Below are 27628 nucleotides of genomic sequence, written 5' to 3'. Positions count from 1 at the left end.
TGCTGGCCAGCCCCCTGCGTGCTGGCCCTGGTCCCCATCCCACCCCCGAGCCTGGTGCAGGCACAGATGGAGCTTTTTAACCCAACAGCCTTTTCCTGATGTGACTCTTCTGGCTCGCCTTCTGCAGCACGGCCGTACGCCGTGTTAGAGCCCGGCAAGTAAAGGTAACAGGAGCGGCGAAGAGGTGCCGACCCTGGCACAGGCGCGCTGGATGCCTGTTACCTTCCCTGCTTGGGGGATGCCCTGTGAAAGGGGAAATCCTGTTGTTTGTGCGCTTTGATGCTACTCGAGGGAAACATCCCAGCCTCTCTTCCTCGCTGCCTTGTGCTCCCCTGCTTACCCTGGAAAAGTCTCTTTTCTGGTTCCCTCCTGGCCGGCTAAAGAATCGCAGCTCTCACCTTTCCAGGCATCTTTTCTCCCAAACATCTTCCAGATGGCCAAATTATTTAGCGCTGCCCAAAGCACAGGGCTCGGCACTGGCTCGGGTTTGGGTGGTTCTGTGTCAGGTCATGCTCCCGGTCCTGTTCGGGTCCCTCGGGGGCAAAGGAACGTCACCAAAGTTCCTTAGTGTGGGGTGGGGATGTCGCCGATCTCAGGATGGTCACAGCAGGTACGGCTCTTTGGCTCGCAGACTGCTTTTGTGTACAAGTTGTGGCGTCGGAGACTGGGCGAGAGGAAAGGTAGTTTGGCTGTTTAATGTTAAAAGACAACTGGGAAAAACATTCCCAAGGATTTACGGTTTACTTTGTCCCTTCCCTTGGCATTCCCAGTCTATTCAGGCTCAATTTCTACAGGCTTTAATCTTCAACATGTAATTTATTACTGCTGCTTTTCTTTAAATAGTAATATTTACGAGAAATTAGTGATCACAGGTATACAGCCGCTGTTGCGTTTCTCTCCTCTCACGGTGAGCTGATGGACACAGATACAGGCAGTTGCATGACCTTTACAGTCTCACTTGGAGTCCAGGGACACGGATGATAAGATTGTTTCAAGTCACTTTTATTTTATTACAAACCAAAACACTTCACATTCAGTGGCACCTCAGGTACGCAGGATAATTACTCTTGGGGGAAAAAAAATCACAACCAAACCTAAACACCTTAAATAGGCATCAGTACAGTTATAGCTCAGTTAGGCTTTCCCACATGAGATCCTAAACTCGAGAGCACCCGACATCCCACCTGGTTTGGCTCTTAGGTTACTTATGGGATGTTATTTCAGCATTACAGGTTAGCAATGGAAGCTGTTTGGCACTTTACTGTCTAGCACAGCGTGCCAAGCTGCGCCTGGAAAGAACCATCTTCATCATCCCGTTGCACTTTCAAATGCAGAAGTTTTGTGCTGAAGTCGTACAACAGACCATTGGATGCGATGGGGTGTTGTGCGTGTGTAGTAACTTGTTGCACCTCATCGTTGCTCTGTTGGTCAGCTGGGTTTGTCGTCGCTGGTGCGGGAAGCTGAGAGCAGAAAACGCCAGAGGAGGAGGGCAGAAGGGGCTGAAGTGCGCGCTCTGGGCAGTGTCGTGCTCTTGGCTTGTTATCTTCTGTGAGGGAATGTCGTGGTCCTGAGCGTCTCTTTATTTATGCTCCGAAAGGCTGGCTCTGGTGGTAACATCCAGCCTTTGCAACGAGGACTTAAACTGAGGGATTATATATAACTTGACAATCACAAATCAAGTAGTGAGCAGTTAAAGCTTATTGGTTTGTACAGCGTGCTCATGCTGTGGTATGTGCTAATATCACATAAAAGTAACAACTGTTGAGGAGCTTCCCTGCAATGTCCTTTCCCATCCTTTATCACAATTAAATTAAAACGACTGGACCACTGCAAGCTCTATTTTTATACCCGCGGGCGTGCGCTATCTCCTTTGAAAGCTGACACTGTTTTAGGAAGGAGTACAAGCAGGGAGGGCACTGCATTTCTATACCCCCGGACTCACACAAAGTCAAAGCATGACTCTCATTACGTGCTGCTCTTCTGTCCTTATTCTGTGTCGCTGTCAGAATAAAAGTACCGTGATTCTCTTTTTAGTTACAAGAGGTGCTAGAAATGAATGCCCATTCACATTTAAGATTAGCTTATATGACATATGATTCTTTCCAGTGCTACGTGGCAGCGTAATTCTGACAACAGCAGTGTCGAACAGCAGAGTCAAAAGGAAACCAGACAAAGAAATGTCAGTATTCATACAATTTAACAAAGCTCCCTACTTGTTTTTACAAAAAAAAAAAAAAGCCCCAAAAGATTTTAAACAAAAGGAAATGTCCTTCATTCAACACTTAAAATCTTTCAGTGCTGTCAAAGCGGCTTCAAAGCTTCTCCACATGTCTGCTCCAGCCAGAGCGCTGATGTCTGTCCTCAGGCTTTCGTGATGTACCCTTCTCTGATAAGGAAGTCATAGATTTTCCTGGTTTTGTTCACATCGATCTTGATGAGTGCTCTAGCCTGCGCTAGTCTCAGGCCTCCTTGTTTGTTACACTCGTTCACTAAAGCAGCTTTATATTCTAAATAGGCTCCAGGGACCAACCTCACCATCTGACAGAGCTGGAAGACAAAAGGTGAAGTTAATAAACACTACCACTTGTCACGCTCTTTCATTCTGTGATCCCTCTTGGGGGAGTAACGTTGTGAACATTTTTCTGAAAACACTTTAAATGTGTTTTTTTGTATGGGGGAGGCATACAGTAATTGCATTATGAGCTGTTTGGATCCACAGGTAGGGAGGGGAGGAGCTCGCTGGCTGCTGCACTCAAAAACATTCCTGACTAAAAAATAAACTAGGAGGATGAAAGCAAGCTCTGGGCTGGCAGGAGCATAACTAGGTGTCCTGTGTGGGCGTTGTTCTTTACAAACCAAGGGAAGTACACATGCCAAAGAGACTTGCAACCAGCAATTCAGCATGTTGGATGGGAGCCAGAGAGGGCATCTGTCTATTAATCCCCTGCAGACTAAGTCTTTAATACCTTTCTACAAAAGCAGCTATGCCCACAACGCCTGCCCCCTCCGCAAGTCCAGGAAGGAAACTGTGCAGGGAGGGCATTACGTGTTTGAAGGTTTGGTGAAAGGAATGGCTTCCAAAAGCCCCCGTGCTCTGCTGTTAGGTTGCAATGCTCCTGCTTAGCTTCCAAATCCCAGCCGCCTTCGAGATGGCGCGCTGTATTGCTCCCAATGGAGCTACCGGCTGTCTCCTCCTTTTAATATGGAAATGCTTAATGATTGTTCCTCATTGATAGAACAGAGGAACTCAGACTTTATGTCTCAGCTGACGAGGAAATCAGATTCCCCATGTACACTAATGTCCTAGTCACAATTATTTATATGCTGAATGGAACCAGAAATGCCATGTTCCATAGTGAATCTGTGATCTGATTTTCAATTCTGCCATCTCCAGTGAAGGGGAAACAGCTTCCTCAGAGGGAAAAGTCTGAAATATGTCTGCATTTCACATACACTGACACCTGCCTCGTGGACAATCTAAGGACAGCTTATGACTTCTACTAAAAAAAAAAAAAATCCTTTCTTTCAATATTTTTGCAGTGTTGCCTTTCACTGAGTCAGAGGACAAGCCTACATTGGGCTGCGGCAGACATTGAGCCATAGATAAACAGCAGGCCCCTTGCTGCGTTGTTTCCTTCTCCTGGGGGTTGCCACATGGGTTGCAGTCCCATTTCCGTCTGCTCAGTTGATCTTCCCGGTGCCTCGATGGCTTTAGGGGACTGTGCAAGAGCACTCTCTACGGGACTGCAAACTGCAATGCCAGGCCAAGCTAACCACCCATCACTCAAAGCCAGATTCTGTTCTCTGCCACATGTGCATACAAAAAGCTTGGTAAATGCACTGAATAGCAGAAATACGGAAAAAAAAAACGTGAAAAGGATATACTGTTATTGCCTCCTTGGTTCACATTAGTGTTACAGTGAAAAAGCAACCATAACTGGTTGAGGTTTGGCTGTGAGGTATCTCTAGTATGGAAAGAGCTCTGCTATTCAGGTTCAGTGATCTCTCCAGTAAAGCCCTTGATGAAATCCTCTGCCACTTTTAAAACCAATGTTCGTTAAGAAAAAATAACCCTTCTGCTCACCCCACCCTCACAACGGAGGAAGAGAGGATGTCATACTCTGGATGTTATAATGGCACATAATAACACCTTGGTGCTCTCCACCTTTCTTTGCTACACAAGCCAATTTGCTGCAGCTATGTTGTACGTATAGTACAGTAACTGAAATGAAGCAGCCAAGTGGAAAACCTGAATGATTTTTGTGAGCAGGAAAGAGCAGTGAGGGCATAGAACTGAGATGATATTCACAGCACCCGAGACAGATGGTGTGAGCACCCCTGCACTGTGAAGATAAAGTTTTATATAGATGATCTTTCCATTCCTTTCCTCACCTCCTTCTCCTTCTCATTAAGTTTCTCTGTCCCTGGGAGACCTGTGAGGTTCAGTGGTGGGGCGCTCCGTCTACCTGCAGAGATGAGAAAGGAAAACACTGAAGAACTCTGAGCAGTTTGGCAGTGGCTGTTCCTTGGGTATGTTATCACAGAGGCAATTAAATTCCCGCGATGTTAACCCAGTGTGATCCAAGTGTTTCTAGAGAGGGTTATTTAGGGCTTAACGCAAAAATTGCACTGATTTGATAAAAGGTATGATTTTGCAGCTGATGTAGTTGAGCGCTGTGAATACTTGCAGGAGGGCTCTGAGGCTGTTAACCCTGACTCACTGCCTGTTAGGAGGGACTGGAAGACAACAGCTTTCTGTCAAATTGGTGCTGACCACGTTAAGCTGGGCTGTACCTCCTGACTAAGCCGACTCTTCCAGCCGGGGTCAGGGAGGTCAGTGCTGTGTGGAGGGTGTGCCTGGGTGTGCACAGTGTGCGGGACCAGCTCCTGCAGGTGTGAAACCAGTACCTTGCAAGGATGCTGAGATTGTTTCTTGGTGTGATTAGCAGCCCGTTTCTCTGGTGTTACTGACAACTTCGTGAAGCAGAGTTTTCTCTAAATGCCTTTAAATATGATCCAGATATTGTAAAGCAAATGCAGTTTGCAGATTTATTTTTGTCTGTTATGAGAAACAGTACTGAAAAAAATATCCGTCACAAGGTAGTCTGATAGTTGTCACTTTCGCTATTGTTTATAGCTTTGCTGAACTTTAACTGGTACAACCTAAACTTTCACAAAGGCTGCCTGCGTGCAGGTTGTTTTTTTCTAATAGTATTTTTTTTTTAATTTCCAGAGCTCAGAACAAAGCTAGGGTTATTTATTTACATTTTTAGAAAGTCTCTTGTCCCTGTGCTGTGGGTTGCATATTTGGCACTGCCAGAGAGAGGTCTCTGTTCCAGGACAAACTTCCCAAATTTGGCAAAGTGATGAGATCTTGCAAAATCCACAGTCTCAGTTTCCCGAGGACTGTGCTGGCCGCTGCTCCAGACCCTGCCCAGGTCCTACCTCTGGCACTGGGGTGTCTCTCTCTCTCTCTTTCCCCTCTGCATCTGTAGGAGACAGATGGGAGCCTGATCTGGGTGGGGGGAGCCTGATCAGGAGGACTAGGAAGAAGCTGGAGTAGTGAGTCTCTAGTAGGTGTAGAGGAAGTTATTTACCAGCACTCTTCCCTCTTTCTACAGCCTGGAACAAGCATGCTATGATGAGACATGACAGAATTTGGGTTTACTCTTTTATAGACCTAGGAAATAACATGCACAAACTACATTAAAGAAAACATATTCTGGCCGCAAAGTCAAGATCTCAAAATCTAGAAGTAAAGTTAAGCAACGTTAATTTGCCCCATTGTATATTCAGTATGACGCAGCCTTTAATTATATAGACACGTGGCAGCTTTTCCGCAGTATCCTTGCCTTATTCAGTATGCAGGATGTTTGCTTAATCACCAACTATATGGTATTTTGTTTGGGTTTTGTTCAACATGTGATGCTGGCTGTAAACACTGCATGCTATCTGAGCTCCATAGGCAAAACAATTCATGTTCTCTTGGGCTCTTCTCCTTCATCGGCCACTGAATACTTGACAGAAAATTAATTTTGTTCTTCGTACTAGCCCTTCAGCTGAGGGGATACTGTCCCTATTTCATGGACTCTGGATGTCCAGCCTGAGATACACAATGCTATTTTCGCTCCAAAATACCAGATCTTAGCTATCACCAAATAGGTTTAAAACATGGTGCACACTGCAATGGCTAATTGCTTGGTATTCTGACCCAAATTTCCAGGGCTCTTGGAAGAAATGAGGAAGGACATATAGACTCAGTGTCCACCTCTGAGACATTTGGTTCAAGTGGTTTATTAGCATCCACATAAAAACTGGATGCAGAGACAGGGCTAGAAGCCAGTTTTCCCTGGCAACATTTAACAGCCTTTAGTAAAACTTTATCCTAGCCTCATGCGCTGCATGCCATCCTGTGACCTCAACAAGTGAGAGGGGATTTTATAGAAGTCTTGTTCACGAGGGCCTTGACTGACCCCTGAATCTGTCCTTACTGGGCACTGAAAGAAGCAGGGGTCCTCTTAGTGGAAAAAAACGTAATTTGTGATTACAGAATTAAAGAATATAAAAGCATATTCATAGAAAAGGAAAAGTGAAGTTGCATAGGCAACCTGTATCATCTCATTCCTGTCACTCTGGAGTGCTGGATGCTGCAACCACTGCCCACTTCTCAGGCAACTGTTTTTGGGGGTTGTGCCCTTCCAAATCTGCTTTCTGTCAGGTTCATATTGCTATAGTATGTGCTATATAGTTTCATTAAAAACTGGATTAGCTTTATCTTTTAACAATAAAATTTTGTTCTCATGTGAAAATTTTTTTCTTTCCTGCCTTGTTAATACAGCTTTAGGATGGGTTTTCCATTTGTAGCCAGAAAAATCTAGAAATTCAGAAAAAAACCTACAGGATTTGCATGTGGAATGAGTTGCAGATTGAGGCAACGGTGACTTGAGCAGTGCTTAACCATGAGGCTTGAGGACTGACGCTTTTGCACTGAAGCAGGAGAGTCACTCTCCAACTGGCTGTCAGAATGGTATTTCTGATGTATGGCTGGCTTTTTATCACAGACCATCATCTAACAGTTACCTGAATTTGAAGGGACTGGTACCGTGGGACTCAGGCCGGAATCACTGAAAAGAAAGGAAATTTTCAAATTGCCTTCATGTTTTTTTAAGAAAAACTGCATATATTGGCCCAGAAACTACTTTTCTCCCAACTTCTAATAATTATACAATTCAACTTGCGTAAATCAGGCCGTAATCTGAAGTCAGCAAGATTTCTAAATATTTAGCACTCCCAGATTGAAGACCACGTCTGAAACCTTTTTTTTTTCTTTTTTTTTTAAACTGGAGGGGAGGGGTGTCAGGGGACACAGTAAAGAATTCAGTGGAGACTGACTGGGGAAATTCCAAATCATCTTCTCAGACCACATAGCATACAGGATGCATTTCCTTTGCATTGCAGCTTGCTCCTTAAATCAAAGTGCTTGTGCAGGGTGGCTACACATTAATAATGCTGCCACATCTAAAATCATCTGAAACATTTCAAGTGTCATCTGTGCCCTCATTAATATCCATAAAGACCTCATTTCCCTCCATGACTTCATTAACAGCAGTTAAGTTCCTGACATACAAAATACAGAAAACTGAGATTTTGAGCTCTTACTAGTCCCTCCCTCATCTGCACTTCAACAAGCACTACTGCTGTTACCCACAGTTTCTTGCCCTTTTGAATTTCGCAGACTGTTCCAACTGTAATAAATTGGGAATGCATTTGTTACCAGACAGAAAAACGTGTTTGATGCACCCTTCTGACTAAAGCATAGGTACGTAAAACGCAGAGTCTTACTGTAACCGTACATATCAGCTTGTCGGCTGAGCCACTGCTGGCAGGCACTGCTGTCCTGGATGTACTGCAGGACTTCGGAGAGCATAGTGCGCTTTAGGCGTTCCTCGTCTCTTGTCTTCTTAAGGTGATCGTATGTCCTGGCACCTATGGCGAACAGACACCACGTTCTCACCAGCTGCCTTGGTCAAAATTTTCAGCCTGTTGTTTTTCTACTTTAGGAAATAAGTGAGAAACTGTTCTCTAGCTCTGGCCCAGACTCTGCTATTCTCCCTCATGACAACTACTTGGCATCAGAAGGTATTAAATTCCACCCTGCACCCCTCCCCCCCATTAATTTCAGGCCAAAAACAAACAAAAAAGGTTTCCGTGATCCAATTCCAGGATAAAATAGGCCATTTCGTTCATGTAGAGGTCTTGGGCCTCTCTCCAGATATCACACTGGTTGATAGCCAGTGAAAGTATCCAGAGATCAAGCACTGGCGACCACTGTGCCATGACATACGTATTTTTCTTCTGAATCTTTTGCAAACTGGTGACTAAAGCAGAGCTCTGCTAGACAGCGCGTTCTCCAAGCTGGTGGCTCAAACTAGCTTTAAAAAAGCACAGCTGGACTGAAGCATTATTGCTAAAGCCTTGTTCAGTTAAACAGCTAGGCAAACGCATTTCAAAAATGTCTTTTTATTCCTATCCTGAATGTTGTAAAATCATCCTTCCTCACCTTGATGAATGGGAATGGGCTGAATAATGCATCAGGTACTTACTACAGAAATTGGTGATTCCTGCTGCTCTGTATTCTTGTAGTCGCTTTATTTCCCTTCGCAGCTCAAATTCCACTGTTTTACCCCAACAGTAAGCAGAAGGGAAATCCAGAAAACAAATGTGGGTCAGTGGGGGTGGCAGTGAACTGTGGGCTATGTTGCTATTTCTTATTTGTCTATACAGTTCAGTTATGAAGTGCACAACACCACAGACAGGGTTAACCTCTGCCCAAGTCTGTGTCAGATCTCAAACTCGCTGTGTCCTAACACTCCTTGATCACAGTTATTTTATCTTCATGCTTTGACAGTTCCTTTGCCATACCCTGGACAAGGCAAATAACAATAATGAAGGACTTCTGGAAGGCATTTCAATAGTTTTGAAAAACTACTCCATCCAGGCTCCTCATAGCATCTAATACTGTCTTTGAACTATGATTTTCATAACTGGACCTTCCAAAATTTTTCCTTGCAGATGACTCTTTCTCTGCAGTCAGTAAGATTAAATACCCATGTTTCTTTTGCTCAGAGATATTTACTGCCTATAGCTTTTATCAGCTGGCTTCCAGGCTTGCTTGGTTTTACAGTGAGCAAGTTTGCTTGTCTCGAATTTGTTTACTCATACTACTCAGGAGATGCGTATAATGCCTGTACTTGACTGTCAGGTTAACCTGAGGACTTCGCTGTCACTACAGCAACGAAACTAGGTTCCAGGACTAGCACTCACATGTGGGACTCATGATTTTGTAGGATCATACTTTTGGTATTTCACATAGGGTGTCCTGAAAATACAGTCGCAACTATTTAAATGCTTTGTTCTTTCTAATGAGCAACAATTTTCCCAGTTTAAGTCACTGAATTAAGCAGGATGTAATGACTCGTACTGGAATTTGACTAAATGCATGCTATGATTATGCATAAAGACTCGAGATGATTCGGTGATGGAACAATGCCTCTCCCTTTAAGGTAAGGGACATAATGACAGCTGCACTATATAATTATGTACACATATAATAGTTTAACATGTATCTTTCAAAGAATTCACAATTCGCTGCTGACTCCCAATTTCTCAATACAGACATAAATTTTAGGGATTTTGTTCTTTCAGTGATACAGAGTCCCAGTAAATGAACAGCAGTCTTTTCATCAGAAAATACTACTTCTAACACATGACCAGAATGTTTAGTCGACTGAGAAATCAAACAAAGAACTCAGACACAGTTTAGTGGAAAAAAAACCACTTGCTGCTCATTTAATGTATCAAACCACAAATGTATTTGTTTTTCTGAGGTAGTTAGATGGGGGATGAGGAGAAAAACAACCTCCTGCCCTCCAGGAGTGGTATATATTTAGGAAAGATTGTAGGTGATGCAACCACTCATTATGCCTATTGAAGAACATATATGCTAAAATCCTCAAAATACTTACATGCATGGCTTTCAATGAACTTATCATGCTCTACCGGTCCAAGAATTCGTGCAAATCGTCGCATTGTGTCATAAAGGTCTTGAACCTCCTTTGGATATCGCCTTTCCAAAACTAGAGGGGGGAAAAAAGTGGTATACCTTATCACTCCTACTGTGAGAAGAAAATAAATTCAGTGGAACCTGAAAGTGACTATCAGCCCCTGCAAACTGCTCAAAGATCCAGATTTGGTTCACTTCCTGGCAATTTTGGTGTCTCAACTACAAATTGCTGAGTAAAAAGCAACAAAATTATACAGCCCTTACAATTCTAAAAGCATAAAGGATGATATTTAAATGTTGTTTGATCATTTCTTAGAATAGTGAGATGCACTTAAAAGGCCTAGATTTCACCTTCACCCCTCTCCCTACTTGGTGGAGACTGAAATGCTTCTGAAGAGCAATTTCAAGGCAATAACTACGACACTGAGCTTGGGAGCAGTTAGAGCCAGCCAGTTGGAAACAGTCGGCAGGAAATCTGCTGGAATTCAGACCATCTGAATGTGGTCCAGTATGAATAAACTAAGCTGGTGCACTGGAAACAGTGACCGTGCAAAGTTTTGCTTCCCAAGTAGAGGCCACTTTAAAGTTAAGCAGTTACATCTGATACTCACTTTGAAATTTTCTGAGGTTGATAAGGCCATGATCTCTTATAATTCTGTAATTGAGAGCAAAATGGTATTAATAAAAGGCATTAACTCCTGTATCACCCCATAAATACAAAGGCTTCAGAAGAAACTTTGATGCAGACCATCAGAGGGGTCTAAAACTAAACATGTATGAAATTTCCATAACCCTTGAGCTGGCTAGCTGAGAAACATGATGCAGTGATGCAGCACGGCTTTAATCATGGTAAATTTGGGACAGTGGTGTGCATTAGTCCAACTCTGACAGCACTAAGCACAAAGGGAGCTACAATTGCTTTAAAGGTTTGAAATTGCTTCTTTAGGCACGCATTTTGCGTCTACAGTGTCTTATAACTTGTCCTTCCAAAACTGGAGGTAAAGGAATGTCTGATGAACATGATTTCCAGCTTCAGAGAGAGACAAACATCCTTCTACTAGAGCAAGGGTGAGAGGTGGACTCTAAATTTCACCACTGGGAGCAGGATGAAGGAAGTTTTCCATGACAGATTTTAAAAAGAGGAAGATGATTTAGGTAACTCCTAAGTTTGAAATGTTCCTGACAGGATCAGGGAAATGAGTGGTGTAAAAAGGCAGGTAAGATATTTACAAGTGCATGACACACATGTTTGTCACAGGTTTCGGCAAATGTCACGTGGCCATTGCTATGTGGTGATCCAATAAACACCCGACTTTTGCAAATGATAAGAGATACTACAAAGTTGGGCTTATCAAGGTCAAGTTGGAATTTGCTCTATAAAATCCATTACATTTTATTTATCATGAATAAAAGAATATTCCTGTCCCATGGAGAGAAGACTTTCTGAGAGTGAGATCAGCATTTTTATGTCATCTTCCAGATTTTTGTCCCATCCTGCTGTAGAAACTTTACAAAAACCAACACCAATTTGAGTTATGTAACTGAGCCGGATGACACTTTCTTTCAGTATGACATGATTTATCATAATGGCAATTATACCACATAAATATTTTTTATTTATGCATTATAAAGAACCAGGTCAATAGATACCAACTCTTACCTGTCATTCAGCAGAGCTATGCTGTATTATGAGGACAAGGAATGGAGGAGTCTTACTCTGAATTACTAATTCTTCCAGCAGGGAGTAATACAGCAAGATATAATTTTAAATATTGCACAAAGTATTTGAAAGTTATAATAAAACTGAATTTAATGAATAGATTGAGTCATTCTAAAAAGCTGTCAAATGAATTGAATAAATTATTCAAACTCACGTCAGCAATATAGTTATCTTCATTACACAAATGCGGAAAACTAACTTATGGACCACTAAGAATTAAAAATAATGATGCAAATATTTCTGTGGAGGAAGTGGGGGTCTAGCAATTAGTCACAGACTGGTGGCTTTTTTTTTTTTTCTTCCCTAAAGTAGAAAATTAATTACGTGCAGTCCATCAGCTTTACATAGAGGCAAATGTCTTTTCTTTTTGTTCCCTTTTTTCTGGTTCCTAGCCCTGGGTCTGTGACCGGTTTCCCAGATAGTATTTCAGTTTCTCATTCTGCAAAATGGCTACGTGATCTCATAAGGTGTGCTAGAAGCTTAGTTATTTATGTATAACTGGATTTGGGATAGTAATGCGAAGAACACCGCGTACGTGACTTTCATGCACTAAAAAGGACCGGAAAATAGGCTTTTCACAATTAATGACTTGTTTTGAGAGTTTAAAGGAGAGTTATGGTGTGTAGAGGTCCTTTGTCAACATTGCGTACAAATAAGTATCAGGGTCTGTTCATTTGTGTCTTCTGGGCTGGTACCATTGCTAAAGCCACGTGCCTGATCTTAATCTATGCCCAGAAGGAGAACCACACATCCCAGATGAGGCCTGTCCTGCAAATCTCATAGCAGAAGGTCTCCATGCTTGGGAATCACCTGGAAGGGTGCTACAGGAAATCAATTACGTTTAGTATTAGGACAACACTGGGGACCAAAACATGGTAATGAAGCAAAGGAATACAGTCACTGCTTGAAAACTCACTTTTTTCTTCTTTGTCTTTCCTTTAACCTGGAGTGATAGATATCTACAACTGCAATCTTCAGAGCTGCAAAATAGTAATAATAAAAAATAATTACAGAATACAGAACTAATCACTGTATTAGGCTAATGTGCAAGCCTGTATGTTTGTGGTAGGCTGAAATGGTCGCTCTGCTTTGCTGTTTTAAAAAATCCCTCCACAATTTTACAGGGGCATAAACTCACTAGAGGCTAACCTTCTGCAGACTATACATGCTACCTGTAGAAGCTTTCTTTTGCTTACTCCTTCCAAATACATTACTGCCTGTACATATGGACCTGGGTAGATCTTGAGAACTCTTTTCCTTCTTGGACTGTTTTACTATTAGCACTTATTTGTTCCTTCATACGTGCACTTATTAAGTATTCCTTCTCCTGAAAAGCAAATTTATCAGGTTTAAGGACCTCAGGTATCATCTTTGGACAAAGGCTTCTTTGCACAGAACAAGGAACTCCAAAAACCAGAAAGACACAGTTCTGAACTGTGACAATTCAAAGTAGCCTTTGCTGCAGTTCTTGAAAACATCTACAAGATTTCAACTTGTTAACTTCTAAACTTATCGGTCTGCCAGGAGAACAAAGAGAATAGTTCACAACAATGTGAAGAAGCACAGGACAAAGCCATGCTCATTAGAAATCATATCCTTTTCAAAATCAAATCTGTCTGCAGTCTGGCTGATCCACTCAGAGATCCTTCAGCTTTTTGTTCCTGTAACCATTAGGTTAATAATCTTTTTTCGTAAATTCTTGAAAGAAAAGATAAGGAGACACCTATCACCTTCCCTCATTTTGTTAAATAATGCAAAAATTCTAGGTCATCAATTAAGCATAGAGTTGGCTGATTTCTTGGTTGGCTTCTTTGCCTTTACGGTAATCATTTCAATATGCTCTCAGAAGGAAGATGCTTAAGACTTGACAGTGGGTTTGCAGTCTGTAGAGACAACATGCAGCTCTTTGAAATTAAGCAAGAGCACGTCCCCTATCAGGCCACTGTGCAGCGTAAACAGGGGTGGCCCAAGTGTGACAGAATCCAGAATCCTCTCCTCTCTCTGTAATTACAAGAAAACAGCAAAACTGATGCAGGCAGGTTATTGATTGGGCTATCCGATAAATAATTAATAATGTAATTAAGAAGTGTGGTTATGTGTCTATTTTAAAATATGTATATGTAAACACCAGGAAGCCCCTAGCCTCTAGGCAATTCATCTGTGCAGACCTCTGGGTAATAAAATTTCTTACAAACAGGAACAGCTAAAGCCCAAGGCTGTGCTTATTAGCGCAGGAGCCAACAGTTTTGAGTTACGCTTGCTGATCCTGTATTAGCAAAAGAATCTTCAATTGATACAAAACTGATATGAAGTTAATCTAAGAGCAAAGGATTACGTATGAAGATAGGAGGAATGGTACAATATTCTTACTTCTTTTTGCAAATTTCTTGCAAAACCAGAGTGTTCAAGAATCATCATATATTTTCATAAAGAGGTGTTTTAAGTTTCCTAATTTAAGAACAAGCACAAGTATCAAATTCTCCTTCTTGCTTAAATGTTGGGACAAGAAATTGGGAAATGCAGTATGTTAAACATGAATGAAATACATTAGTAAGTGCTGTAACTGGTGCCAATTTATGGAAAATATTTTTATATTTTTAAACCCTCTGCAAGCTAAGCTAACGTGTTATTTTCTGGGGTTTGTGTGGGCAGAACTTAATGAGTACATGCAGAAATTGCATGGGAGAACCTCTATAAATATCACAAGTAATTATGCACCTATAACCATTGCATTTTGATGCTTTCACCTGAGTGCACAATATTCTGAAAGAAATTATGATCAACTGGGGAGGGGAAGGAACATTCAAGAGAACAAATGAAGGAAAAAAACAGAGCTTCTGCTTACAGAAAAATTAGTATTTGTTGCCACATGCACTTTTGGAGGGCCTTTGGTTTTAATAGATATATTCACACAGGAACAGCCGATTACAAGATCTGGAATGCATGAATAATCGAGACCACTATACTGTTACATGCTGCATTGAAATGAGAAAAGAGATGCTGTACGAATGAAAATGATTTGCCTGTGCTTTTCCCCATGGATTATACTGAGGCGGCAGTTGTTTGTACTGTTAACTTAAGATAATCCAAGCTGACACTGCGTTCAAAGTGCCCATTTTGGGAAATGATAAGGGTCTTTGAGATGGTCAGAGTAGCTTTGAAGGATCCAGTGATAGGCAGAAATTCAAGGCTCCTTTCTCCATTCCAAAAAATCAAAATATTTTGGTTTCTCAAGAGTGTGTCCAAAACAGTTTCTTTGCTTTTCATTCCTCTTCAGCCTCATTTGGTCTACAAAAACTTTTTTGAACACTAATGAGTGAGACCTTTGTTTCATGCTAGCTAACCTCTGTTTGGCATGCAAGACCCAAATAATGGGAAGAATGCAAACTAATCAAAGTAAACAGGCCGTGTAGCCAGTGTGTGCCTTGCTTGGTACAAACTTAACAGCTACAATCCAAATTCACCCTCCCTGGAGGAAAGCAGGACCCTAGGCAGAGTTATCTGCCTTCAGAGCATGTCAGGAACTTCCACAAAAGAATAATCATCATGTAATATTCAGAAGGACACTGACTGCCTTGTATCTTATAAAATGAAATTTCACTACTGTACATCCAGAGTTGCAGTCTATTTCCACTCACTTCTAACTTGCGGTTTCAGCAATTACTTTCCAGTGTTAGAAGTAAAAATCATTTACGCAAGAAGTAAACGGGAGAAAAAGCCTGGAAAAATATAAATTACTAATGCTATAATTCAGTCTGATGAAAACTTGTAATTCATGAAATTTTCAAGCACTCTGGGCTGAATTAGATTTGTAACTAGTTGTTTCTTTTGATCTGTCCATTATGTTTTTGTTTAACTGCAATACATATTTGCATGCACTTATTATATTTGCCAGTACTGAATAAAAGTTAACAGTTCAGTCAGTTAACTGAAACATGAGAGATTTCATACAATTTCTACCATGTCAGTAACATCAAGAAGTGCCTGAACAGTGCCTGTGGCCTCCTGTGTGGCGGGAGGAGCTGGTGAGTCAGTACAGGTTTCTGTGTTCCTCATAAAAAGCTGCCTGGGAGTCTTTCCACCTTGTATTCAATTGCATTCTTCTTTCTTGGGAAAATACTGAGAACTTGTTTAGAGTGGCACGGGAAAATACTGAGAACTTGTTTAGAGTGGCACAGGAAAATACAACAGGGAAAATGCAAAGATATCAGGAAACACAGGTCAAGTAGCTTAGCTATAGAATTTTTTATAAAATGATTTTTACAAAATTTCAAGAAAAGCAGAGCGATGTGGAAGAAAGGGAAGAGGGGGAATTCCGTTCCAATGACAGCATCAAATATTCCTGTGTAATGTGCAACCTAGACATTGCAGCAGTGATCTGTGACTTGTGAAACAAAAGAAAGGGAGACAGACCATAGATATTGTTCTGGTTGGTGTGTTCTCAGGGTCTAGCTTGAGTAACTTGCAGAAAATGGAAGATAAAAGTAGTTTTCAAAAATTAATCTTGAACCTAGTAAGGTTTAATGTGTGGCAGGAAAAAAACCTGAGGATTTTTTTAACAAACCCGATACTTAATCTATGCTGCAAGACCCCATTTGGGTTTCTCTGGGCTATAAAATGTGTTAAAACCCTGTTTTACATCTTTACCTTTTTTTAAAAAAAAAAGTTTGCTGTTTGGCCAGCAAAAATGTGTCTCAAGCAGGTGTGGAAGACAGCCACAGGGCTGTTTTTCAAGGACGTTTCTGTAATATCTAGCACAAGAAGTTTGCCAGCGGGCAGGGCTGGGGTAGCGAGGCACGTTAGAGCCGCTGCCTGGAAGTAGTGGGACAGGCACCCTTGGGAGAGATTACAAGAACCTGGGCTGCCAGGGCTGCCTACAACCTCTCTGCCTGCTAACTAGAAAGTACAGAGGTTTCTCAGATCAGCCAAATGCCTGTCCCTGCTTTCAGATCCAAATGTTAAGCCATTTTCTACAGTGTGCAATCCTACAATTAGGTTGCAAAATATTTTCAAGCAATCAAGCAAAGTCAGCATCTGAGACCTTTAAAACTGCAGGACGGGGAGGATGTGGCTCCTTCCTTTTCTCTATTCACTTGGAGAATGGAAAGATTGAATTCCAAAATTTCTTTTAGAAAATAATTCCCTCTCTCCCCAAGATGTCTCATGTAAAAGAAAAACAGCTGGTGAGACCCTGGGACTTCATTTTTTAGAGGCATTCTCTCTCATGTGGGCAGATCTAGGACAGCTGTGGGAAGGAAGCTGCCAGAGTTCCTGAGCTAAGAGATTGAAAATGTAGTTGGTCACGCTCCATAACCTCTTGCCAAACAGTTTTCAGAGGGCAAATGCCTGACATCCTATACTAAATACTGAAGACAACTGAAGAATGGACTAGAGAACATCCAATGAAATTATCAGGCAAAAAATTTGACAGACAGAAGGAAGTATTTTTTCACACAACACATAATTAAATTGTAGAACTCCTAACTCAATTGTGGAACTCACTGCTACAGGATGTTATGGGGGCAAAAGTACAAATATATATAGTTCTAACAGTAGTTAGCTAAGTTCATGGAGGACAGGTCCTTTGGTCAAAATGGTCTGAACACAACCTATGTCTCAAGAAGTCTCTAAACTTATCTAACCACTGCAGGAGACATGGAAGATATGCCAGAAAAAAGTATCAGCTTATATTTGCCTTTTCTTATATTCTTCTCCTGTGCATTTGCTATGGGTTTAGTACCCCACTGAGCTGGCTGGACCAAAGGGTGTGGCCCTGCATAGCTTTATGGTGTTCTGAAGAGATGAGTAAAGCTGATTTTTGCATTCAGACTGACAACTTAAACAGGAGGCTGGTAGGAGATACCTTAAATGGCTGAACTGCACAGTGGAAGGCATGTGAGGGGTATGGAAGGCAGCGCTCGTAAACCAGCTTGAATGAATATTAAGCTGTCAACTAAAGAACAGAACTAGGAGATTATTTTGCATTTTCAGTTTACCAGGAATCAGTATAGGACATGGAAGCAAGAAAATATATCTTTTACTAGTAATAAAAAGAAACAGCAGAGAGATGGCATGAGGAATCCGTGACATGTCCGTAAGCCAGTCCCTCTTTCAATAAAAGTTAAAAGGGAAGAGAGACTGACATGATTCTCATAACCTTTTGTGAGCCAAGGGAGTTTGCATTCCTTAAAACTCTGTGTACACTGCTAAATTTCAAACTGGTTTCTTAAGTTGGGAAAGACTGTACGTAAAAGGACTTGTCTGTCTCCAAAGGATGCTAAGGCTTTAGCTTAGAACTGCCTGATATAGATGGGAGAATTCTGAAGCATGAACACAGTACTTTTAAACACCATATATACTTATAAATGTGGGGAAACATATGACCTTTTCTTCTCTATGGATTAAAACTTCATTTTAATAATTCCTGTTATTTGGTATTATGAAGACAGCAATGTCCACAGAAACTCAGCAGCAGTAATTGGACTCATACAACAACCATCCCCTTCACAAGAAAAAAGTTGTCACATACAGCTAATGTGGCTATAACTCAGTGTGCATGTTTAACGCATGAAAAACCACACAACTCCCAAGAGCAGAACAGTTTCAATGTTTTGCGCGTAGTCTTCAACTACATACCTCTTTGCTGCCTGTACCCACCTATCCTGATATTAGATTTCCTAAACTAACACAGGTTAGAATAAGTGACAGATCTTCTAACAAAGTAGATAGAGCAGGGGAAAGGGGTATTAGCAAAGAGAAGAAAGTGTTCCTTTTTCTGAATCAGAACAAAAGTTGTGCCTTGCTATGATGCTCACAAACATTATGTAGGTGAAAAGACTATCTTTCAGCAGGAGAGGGGAGGTAACATCAAGGCATTGACGTCTCTGTTTTTTAACAGGCCTGTAGGTCTGTTTATTCAAACACTGATGTGCTGCCACCTGTTTCCAGACAAATTGCTAGCTCAGATAATTTGCTTCTACCTAGCTAACCTTCCTCTACAGTTTATACTGGATAAAATATAATTTGTGTCTTTCCTAAAGAGATGCTTACTACTGGTGGAGACGATGTGATTTCAGTCATGTTCTACTTGACAACTGGCTACATTTCAGTAGTGAGTGAAGTGCATTATTCTATATATAAGTTGATTAAGAGCTTTTAAAAGAGCTTTGAAAGTGAGGATCATAGAAATGCCAGTGTTTAAACCCCAGTGCACAGAAGTGAGATCATTAAAAATGTATGTTTACTTTTTAAAAAGTGTGTAGAGAAAAACAGACCCAATGAAAAGTTGTGCAGGCACTCTGAAACACTGTTTTCAGACAATGTAGGAAAAATGGGACTTACCATGCAAAATGTCTGAATCATCTTCTACAAAATCAATATCTCTCAAATCCCATTCAGCGTAGTTGTCAAACTCCTGTTCAGAGGTAATTAATAAATTGTCAATAACTAGCACTAAAAAATCGGTATCAAGTTTCGGTACACATAGAAGTACTGAAAACAGAGATATTTACTCATACGCAGTTGTACAAGGTTCCATCCTCGAGCAATGTACATCACAGGGGAGCTTTAACCAGGGAATGGGTAATATGCACCCCCATGGCTGTAACTGGAACAGGACGCTGTGATAGGATGATGAGAATTAATCAGGTAATCTCCATGAGTCCCACACTGCTGGGGGAATTCTGCTCAAACGTACAAAACCAACAAGCCCCTATACAGCTGAATTCATCACTTCATGTACAGGAGCTTGTTTTGCAACAGGAACTGGGGCCCTGGGCCAGCAGCTAAAACCACTGAAAACAATGCAGGTCTTTCAAGTGATCTTTGGATCAGGCTCATATGTGCTTCTCTAAGGCAAATGAGAGGGAAGCATGCTGAAGCTGACCCCTTTTGCTAAGCATCCAATTCACGATATCTAGTCCGCTTACGTAAGAGCCATTCCTCACTGGACATCTGGTGGTAGCAGCAAGCCTTACAGCCCCTACACAGAGCCAGTGACTCACAGATTGCCTGCTAGCAGCTTCGCAGCCTGCAGCGCCACCTCTGTAATTAAATCCTTGGATTAATCACTCTGTCCTGTCCTCTCTTTTAATGCCTTCTATAAGAAGAATAAAGATCTAAAGGCAGGGGCAAACAAGCGTGCGTTTGCTGTTCTTGCATTCAGCAGCAAATTTAAAATAATGGGAGAAGAGAGGGTCTTACCTCAACAAAGTCAGCTCTGGCTGGCATATACCCAGCCATGTCCCTGGAGAGCAAGGAATCAAAAGTAGGCCGTGGGGGATCATCAGCAGCTGAAAAAATAAAGGGTTTTAGTTGTTGTGTAGGGCTTGGGACCTTTTTTAGCACAAACCAATCTGTAAATAGGTGTTTCTTTTGCAGGAAAAGTGGGAATAATTGGTTGAATAAAAACACCCTGATTGGGCTTTTATTTGGTGTTATATTCAGAAAAAGACTGAGTTCATTTGGAGAAAAATGCAGTAATCTGAGATCTTCATAGTATTCTCAAAAGTCAAACACAGAAATTCAAGGTAATAAATGGGTTATAAAATGTAAACTCTACATTTCGGAACTCAGCATCCCTCCGGTAAACCTCTGCAGATCACTTGGTCTCAGCGTGCAGGTTCTTTTAGTTAATAGCAATAGGGGTGTTAAATCTGCCATCTTCTGGGTGCCATTTACAGAGAGCTGCAATTAAAGCTATACAACTCTGAATTTTTACAGCGCTTCCCAACTGAGGAGCTCAGTGTTTTACAGACAATAATGGACTGAGGCTCACAACACACTTGTGAAGGAGCTAAGCATTATAAGTCCCATGCTACAGATAAAGGAACCTGAGGCACAGAGCATTTGTCTTGGCCCAGGTCACATAAAAAAATCAATGACAGCCAGGGACAGAACCAAAATTGTCCCATTCCTACTGCTTTAGCTCTAACCACTTTATAGTGAAATTTAAACCGCCAGATACCAAGCAATCTTTGTACCCAGCTATTTTGGGGAGCTTTAAATGGAACATCTGTGAGACTGGGGGAATTCTGAAGATGTTAAATTTAAGGAAAAATGAAAATTTGTTAAATTGCTGAAATTTAGCATATACTTTTTAAAAGGCACTTTTAAAGAGAGAGGTGTGAAATCAGCATAGTTTAAGAGAGTGAGTTTATGACAAATCCCATCAGCAGTTAGGCCTGCTACACAGTGGATAATCAGATGCAGTATTTTAGAGGTAGAAACCTTTCTCAGTTAACGCAGAGTCTGGACACAAACAGTAACCACCCCAGTGTCAGGGTGGGAACTTGCAGTAGTATTTACCATGAAGGACATGCTGTTATATCATGCCACATGTGAAGTAGCTTTGAGGTAGTGTGTCCTTTAAATGAATACGCACTTATATGCTTTTGCTATGGTGATGTCTGTGAGTGACCGCTGGCTGTGCAAGAACTTCTGGTTTTCAGAACCTGATGCCTTTACCAGACCACTCTGTTCCCTCCCTTTGCCCACTGAACCGGCCATCTCATCCATTTGATACACCAATGATTTAATACAGTGTGAAGAAAACCCTACTACTACAATTATTCAAGTTAGCCATCAGAACAAGCTCTCCTTTTGGGAATGAAAGCAAACTGCACATGTGGTGCACGCCTTTCTCCAAAGGCTGCTCATTCCAGTTTTGGCAGAGCAGAGACCTTGTGCGGAAGCTCCCTGTGTGTGCTAGTGGGCAGGGGATACTCACGGTGGAAAGGAATGGCTGTTTCGTTGTGCTGTGCCTCCTCCGCCTGCTTCAGGTTCAGTAATGTAGATGCAAACAAGGGATTGTTGATAAAGTGTTTCATATAATGTTTCTCACACTCCTCCTTGGATTTTGTACACATCTGGTTGGCTACATCCTGCCTGAAGTGGGGAGAGGGGGAAGCTTAATATGAAGAACACAGAAATGTTGAGGTTTTTTTCTTTCTCTAGTGGGTAAAGACAATTTTGGACGAGAGGTTGATCGCATTGTGTGCAGAGAACTGATCTGTGATGATGGCTGAATTCACATTTTGTGTACTAACACTGAGCCAATACCTACATGTTTGAGACAGTGCTAGGGAGCACTTTTTCAGTGGTCATGAGCAATGCAATTCACTGTCTTTACATGAGAAACTCCCTGGCTGATGGAATGTACCAAATCTTTTATATGTTTGAAAATTTAGTATTTGTTATTTGAGAGCTTTTTATACATTTTACTAATTCCAGGTAATGGTAAATTCTGAGTCCAGAATTGCATTCTGCTTCTCAAGTTTCTCTTGCAATTTTAACTGGATCGTGGTTTCCCCTTTCGTGTAGCAATATTAAACAGGCTTTTTTTTAAACACTGAAATGGTTGTACAAAATACATTCTAGAAATCTTTGCCAAACTTTGTTGGAAAAGTGGTTGACTAGAAACATGAAGTATTTTGTCTTAATAAAATTGCTGTGTAAGTTGAGGACTTAAAAAAAATCCACCAGCAGCAATCATTTTAATTTCTGTTAAACTAAAAACTGGATGCAAGAAATTCCAGGAAGAAAAATCATTTTTTCCTTTGTTTGGTAAAGGCTGAAAAAAGTCAAGGAGAAAGTTGAGATTACTTGTATTGCTAAGTAGGGCAAAGTGTACTAGGCAGCATTCTTGCAGAACATAACTGCAACCAGTTTCCAGCCTTAATTATGACAGCGATGTACACATAAGAACTCACAGTTCTGCTTCAGTGAACTCTGGAGTTCTATACTTCTAATACAGTTATTTTTTCATTAAGGAGAAGAGAGATAACTCACGATTACAGATCTCCTTCATTTACAAATGCACAAAAATCCTGTAGCAACTACAGAAATTAACTTAAAAGAACATAATGTAAAAATATTAAATATTTCCAGTGCTCTATCCTAAATATGACAGAGAAACAGGAAACCTCCAAAAATAACAATACCTACCTAGTCAACTGTAAGCAAACCAAAACTGCACAAGATAAGAAATTCTGTAGTTGGTTTTTACATCGGACTACACTGAGGGATAGAAAATCTTGTGCAACAGTTGAGTTCCTTCAAAACCTAGAGACTTTAATTCGAACTGAGTGAATTTTGTACTTCACTGGAGGTGCTCTGCATCTCACAAGAAACCTTTAACTATTTCCTTGTATAGCTAACAGCAGATGTGAAAACAGAATCTGCTACCCGTCTTCTACTTTAGCTGCTACATTAGTGTCTCACTCACAATAAGTCATTGAACATTCAGTGTGCACTGATGTATTCAACAGTAAGGTCCAGTGAAATGAAAAACCACCTATCAGTCACTGAAGTTGGCTGAACCACTAAATTCTCACCAGTTTCCAAATCCACAGTCCATCACTGCTTCTAGGAGTGCCATTTCCTCTTGAGCTGTCCAGTTAGGATCCAAGACAGGGAAATCGGAAGTCTAGAGAAGAAAAAAGCAAATCAAACTGCTGTGATCCTCTGTTATAATCCACCACATGAAGAGCAAAGGAGTTCTAAACTACAGGGCAACACAGTATATAATACTGGCAGCTTTAAACTTTTACTGTGTCCCATGAAACCTGATCAAATAATTGTTGAATTATTTAGGCCATTGGGTCATCAACTACATTAAAAACTAGTTTGTCACTACAGATGTTCTGAATATACTGTTACATCTTGTATCTACCAGCTGTAATTCAACAATGTCATGCTGTGTCATGTTATGAAACACAATAAAAATTACTGAAGACTTTTAAAGTTATTAATTTTGGGGAAGAAAAAAACAGGAATAGAGAAATAGAAGTTGATTCACTTGGTTAAATAATTGGAAGTCTAGTGAGATGCATTGTGCTATCTAGGCACAATAAAAAAATGTAGCTTTAAATGTCTCCACTCTTCCATTATGTTCCAGGTGGATATTTTTCTTTGCTCTCAAGGAAGGCTTTTTCTTTTTTAAATAGTTCTAAACCTCTGAATCAAAGAATTGTATCAGTTAATTTTTCAATGTAATATTAGTAAGCAAGGGTCTAACTCATGGGAAGTTATGAAAGCTCAAGATTGAGTAGGTGTTATCTAAAAGGAATATTTACCATTATCTCATAAGTGTGATCACTTTGATGTTTCTTGTATTCAAATCCTCGTGTGAAACACTGTAGAACAAAAGATTAGCATTACGTTAGTCTCTTACTTCTGCCCCGAAAACATTTTAACTGGTCCATTTTTCCTTTTATTCTCTGACCACTGGCTATCCAAAACTGATCACCTGATACACTGAAAAACATATTCAATTTTTCTGATTTCGTTTTAGAAAAAACACAAAATGGTAGAAAAATCTATGTTAAAATTGTGTTAAATTCATCTTTGTATCTTACTTGTCTTTTGCACCAAGACATAACTCCTGTGAATCAACATATTTTTTTGTTAAGTATTTATGGCAAAGTTAGGCAAGTGGAAGAAGCTTGGTGGTATGTTTTAAAGTGGATCAGGAAGAGAGTGCAGAGCATTTCGTAAGTATTGAAAACGCAGTTTCCCTTTAATCTTGGCTCTCTGTTTAAAAAGCACCAGCATGGTTTGCAGCTATTTTAAACAGTTAAATTTCTGTTTTTTTAAGTACAGGTAAATGAATAAAAATATATCCAATATACAAAATATGGTTTTGTGTATTTTGTACATATCTGAGCACAATGCTAGGCTCCTTTTTCAGTTTTAGAGGTTATTGCCATTTTTAATCATAAATAATGCAAACTTATCTATTTAATAATTAAAATTAGCAGTACTTTCTGTGGTTATCATCACACACATAATTTTTAAAGAACTGTATCTGGTCACAAACAATTATTGTCAATATTGCAAATTTTCCCCAAATTTCCTCTTCCATTCGGGAGAGGAAAAAAATGTGTGGGGACAGGGTGTTTCTCGATGGCTTTTCTTTTCCATGCCATAAAACCTGACAGAAACGATACCTCTCTAGACATGTAGCGGCATGCTCCGTTACACAGTCAGGCTGACTGCATGCCTTTAGGTAGCTTTGGCTGCCTTCACAAAGATCTCCTTCAGCTGCTCATGCCTCAGTTCTTCAGTCTCCAACATTTTCTTTGTCATTTCCCTGTCCCTGAGCAAATAAGTGTGTTGATATAAGTTTACAGAGACCAGTTATTAATGTGTTTATGGAAAGCTTGGCACCGGACAGGCCTTTGATGGTTTTCTCAAAGAAATTAATGCCTATGCTTTATCCTTGCACTCACCTGCAAACACAGGAGGAAGGGAGGAGGCCCACACTCAGCACACTTAACGTAGGGCTCTGTGAGGTACGAAGAGCAACCGCGGCATGGAGGCTTATCAAAAGGGTCATCTGTGAAGCCAAAAGTAAATCTCATGCAACACAAACAAGGCACTGGTTTTGTAATCACCTAAATTCACTCGTGCCCAGTAATTTTAAGTGAACTCAATGGTATGTAACCTCTTTCCGACTGCATCTTCTCCAAATATCCGTTAAAAGTTCCTTATTCAGCTAGACCTGATACACTGAGGGCTAAATCTAAACTTGTGCAACAGAGTCAAAGGAAAATCTTCTCTGTAGCAGCCTCCTGGTACAACTCAGCAGCGATGCCAAGAGATGCACTACCTGGCTGATTCGATCCAGTGCCCATCCTGATCTTCTGCATTGAAGACTAAACCCGAGCAAGACTTGATTTGCAGAGGATACTGCACAGACAGCTGCAGTCTCCCATCCATCTACCTGAAGCCTGACTCGTAAAACATATTGCTGTGGTTGCAAAGGCATCAATAAAATTGTTCTGTAGCTTGTCCAAACCTCAGACTCTGCTCAGATTGCTGAACAAGGAATGAAACACTGCTCTGCAAGTTGTTCTTATTTTGTTCATTGCAAAGTAGTCAAAATAAACAGACTGTCAACTTATAAGCCACGTTTTTTCCAAGAAAATGGATTTGAACTAGCCTAACTATAAAAAGTAGATAGAAAAAAAGACCCAAATTTCCACTGAATCATTCATGTACTCATGCTCTTGAGAATTTGATCAAAGAAGTGACCCTGTGGACCAAATATTGCTAGTTTTCTGTCTCTCTCCCCCAGATGGCTGCTAATGTCTTTAAACTGTCAAACACTTTCCAAATGTCATCTTATGGTACTTACTACTGAAGGAGGCCAGGCGCTCCATTCCTCTCCCTCAACGGTGTTCTTGCTCCTCTGAGTAAAACTTGTCTTGCCTAAAAGCCCTTAGTGTAAGCTTTGGCCCAACCAGGATGTCCAAAACGGTATTCTGTCCCCGAGAGGTCTCTCACGTAGCCCTCGCAGATGAGATCCTCCCAGAGCGTCCTGGACACCACAGGGCTGTCAGCAGTCTTCCTAACAGGGACCATCTGACACGGCTGAGAGTGTTTTCTGCATATGAGAAGAAACCAAATGCAGAGTGTTGTGATACAGCAGAAGACATGTACAGTGATGGGGATATAAATGAATCCCGAACTGAGGCTTTCAGTGGGAATGTATGTGCTGAGCAGAGAGTTACGAGCAGTTGTTGTGCAACAAAGTGTTTTGCACCTCCAGGAAGCACCAGGAAGAGAACGGACAGGTTAGAGGTGACATGGATACAGCAGTGCAAGAATCCACCATGCTGATGCCAACTACATTTTCAGCATTGACTGTGTGGCAGCTCCTATGAACAGGCCTGATTCACCAGCACCTGTACAGTGAGGTTCTACACTGCTGTCCGCCATCAGGGAACTGAGTTGCTTTCCATTGTAGGATCTCTAGCATGTCTCACTTTTACAAGGTATCTTTGCTGGGAATGGCTCAGGCTTCTCACTTATTGAAATTCACGTTTCTCTTTCTGGACTTTTTCCTCCATGCACCACGTGAAGAGGCACGGCCCTCGGTCCAGTGATGCCACTGAAGCTGTGTGATCCCTCCACGCAGATGGCAGCTGCTTCAACCCTGGCTACACATCCCTGCACCTCTGCTTGGATCCTCAGACAACCAAGAGCAACTTCCAGGCTGGATGTTTTACCCCGTGGCCATAAGTGACACCGCACAGCCGCCTCTTCACTCTCTGAATTGCAAACCACTCTAGCCCCATCTACGCAGCTGCCCGAACCTGTGCACCACTAACCCGCCGGAGCAGTGCCAGCACCAAGCACAGCAGCACAGGCCATTGCTGCAACAGCCCTGTGCACTGCCCCACATCCCACTCCCCATATCCCATATCCCACTCCCCACACCCCATTCCCCCACGTCCCACCATCCCAAACTCCACGCCCCACACCCCCCGCCCCACTCCCCACTTCCCAAACCCCACACCCCCCACCCCACTCCCCACACCTCACACTCCCCACCCCACACCTCCCTCCCCACTTCCCAAACCCCACACCTCACACACCCCACACCTCACACACCCCAGGCCCCGTCCAGCCCTGGCGGACCCTTCTCCCCATCACCGCCAGGCGGCGCCCTCCGCCCCGCCCGGCCACGCCCCCAGCGAGACCCCGCCCCCGGCAGGCGCAAGCGCGGCCCGTGGGGCGGCCGTGGGAAGCGCGCGCTCCCGGCAGCCCGCTCTTTCCCTCCCCCCCCCGCCGGTTGCCCGGACGCCGCCTCTTCCCGCTTCCCCCGCCCCGGATCGGCTCCTCCCCGCTATGGTACGGTCCCGTTTCTCCCCCCTTCCCCCACCTCGCCCCTCACGGGTCGGGGCGGTTCGTCGGCCGCGCCCCCGCCGCCTCTCACCTCACGCCGGGCGGCGGGTTAGGCCCCGCGCGCCAACAGCCTTTCGCGCCCCGCCGTACGCGTGCGCCAGTGCGTGCGCGCCCCCGCGCGGGCTCCGCGCGCGCCGCCGGGCCCGCCCCGCCCC

At 42.1% G+C, this 27628-nt stretch overlaps 1 protein-coding gene across 1 annotated transcript; it reads right to left on the bottom strand.

Annotated features, from left to right (window-relative positions):
• Nucleotides 1-981: 981 nt before the first annotated feature.
• TADA2A (transcriptional adaptor 2A) lies at nt 982-27628 on the bottom strand. The gene is made up of 16 exons (XM_054847970.1): nt 27505-27628; nt 25921-26169; nt 25013-25119; nt 23858-23917; nt 23117-23208; nt 21511-21668; nt 19986-20074; nt 19125-19197; nt 12700-12763; nt 10675-10718; nt 10026-10136; nt 8604-8675; nt 7854-7986; nt 7081-7124; nt 4393-4466; nt 982-2547 (listed from the first exon to the last, which is right to left on the bottom strand). Exons 2-16 carry the CDS (start codon nt 25943-25945, stop codon nt 2362-2364), a joined length of 1332 nt encoding a protein of 443 aa, XP_054703945.1. The 5' UTR covers nt 25946-26169; nt 27505-27628; the 3' UTR covers nt 982-2361.

Source organism: Grus americana, chromosome 19, assembly GCF_028858705.1.
Source record: "Grus americana isolate bGruAme1 chromosome 19, bGruAme1.mat, whole genome shotgun sequence".
Classification (NCBI taxonomy): domain Eukaryota; kingdom Metazoa; phylum Chordata; class Aves; order Gruiformes; family Gruidae; genus Grus; species Grus americana.
Note: the sequence above shows the minus strand (reverse complement) of the source record. Positions and strands in the feature narration are given on the sequence as shown.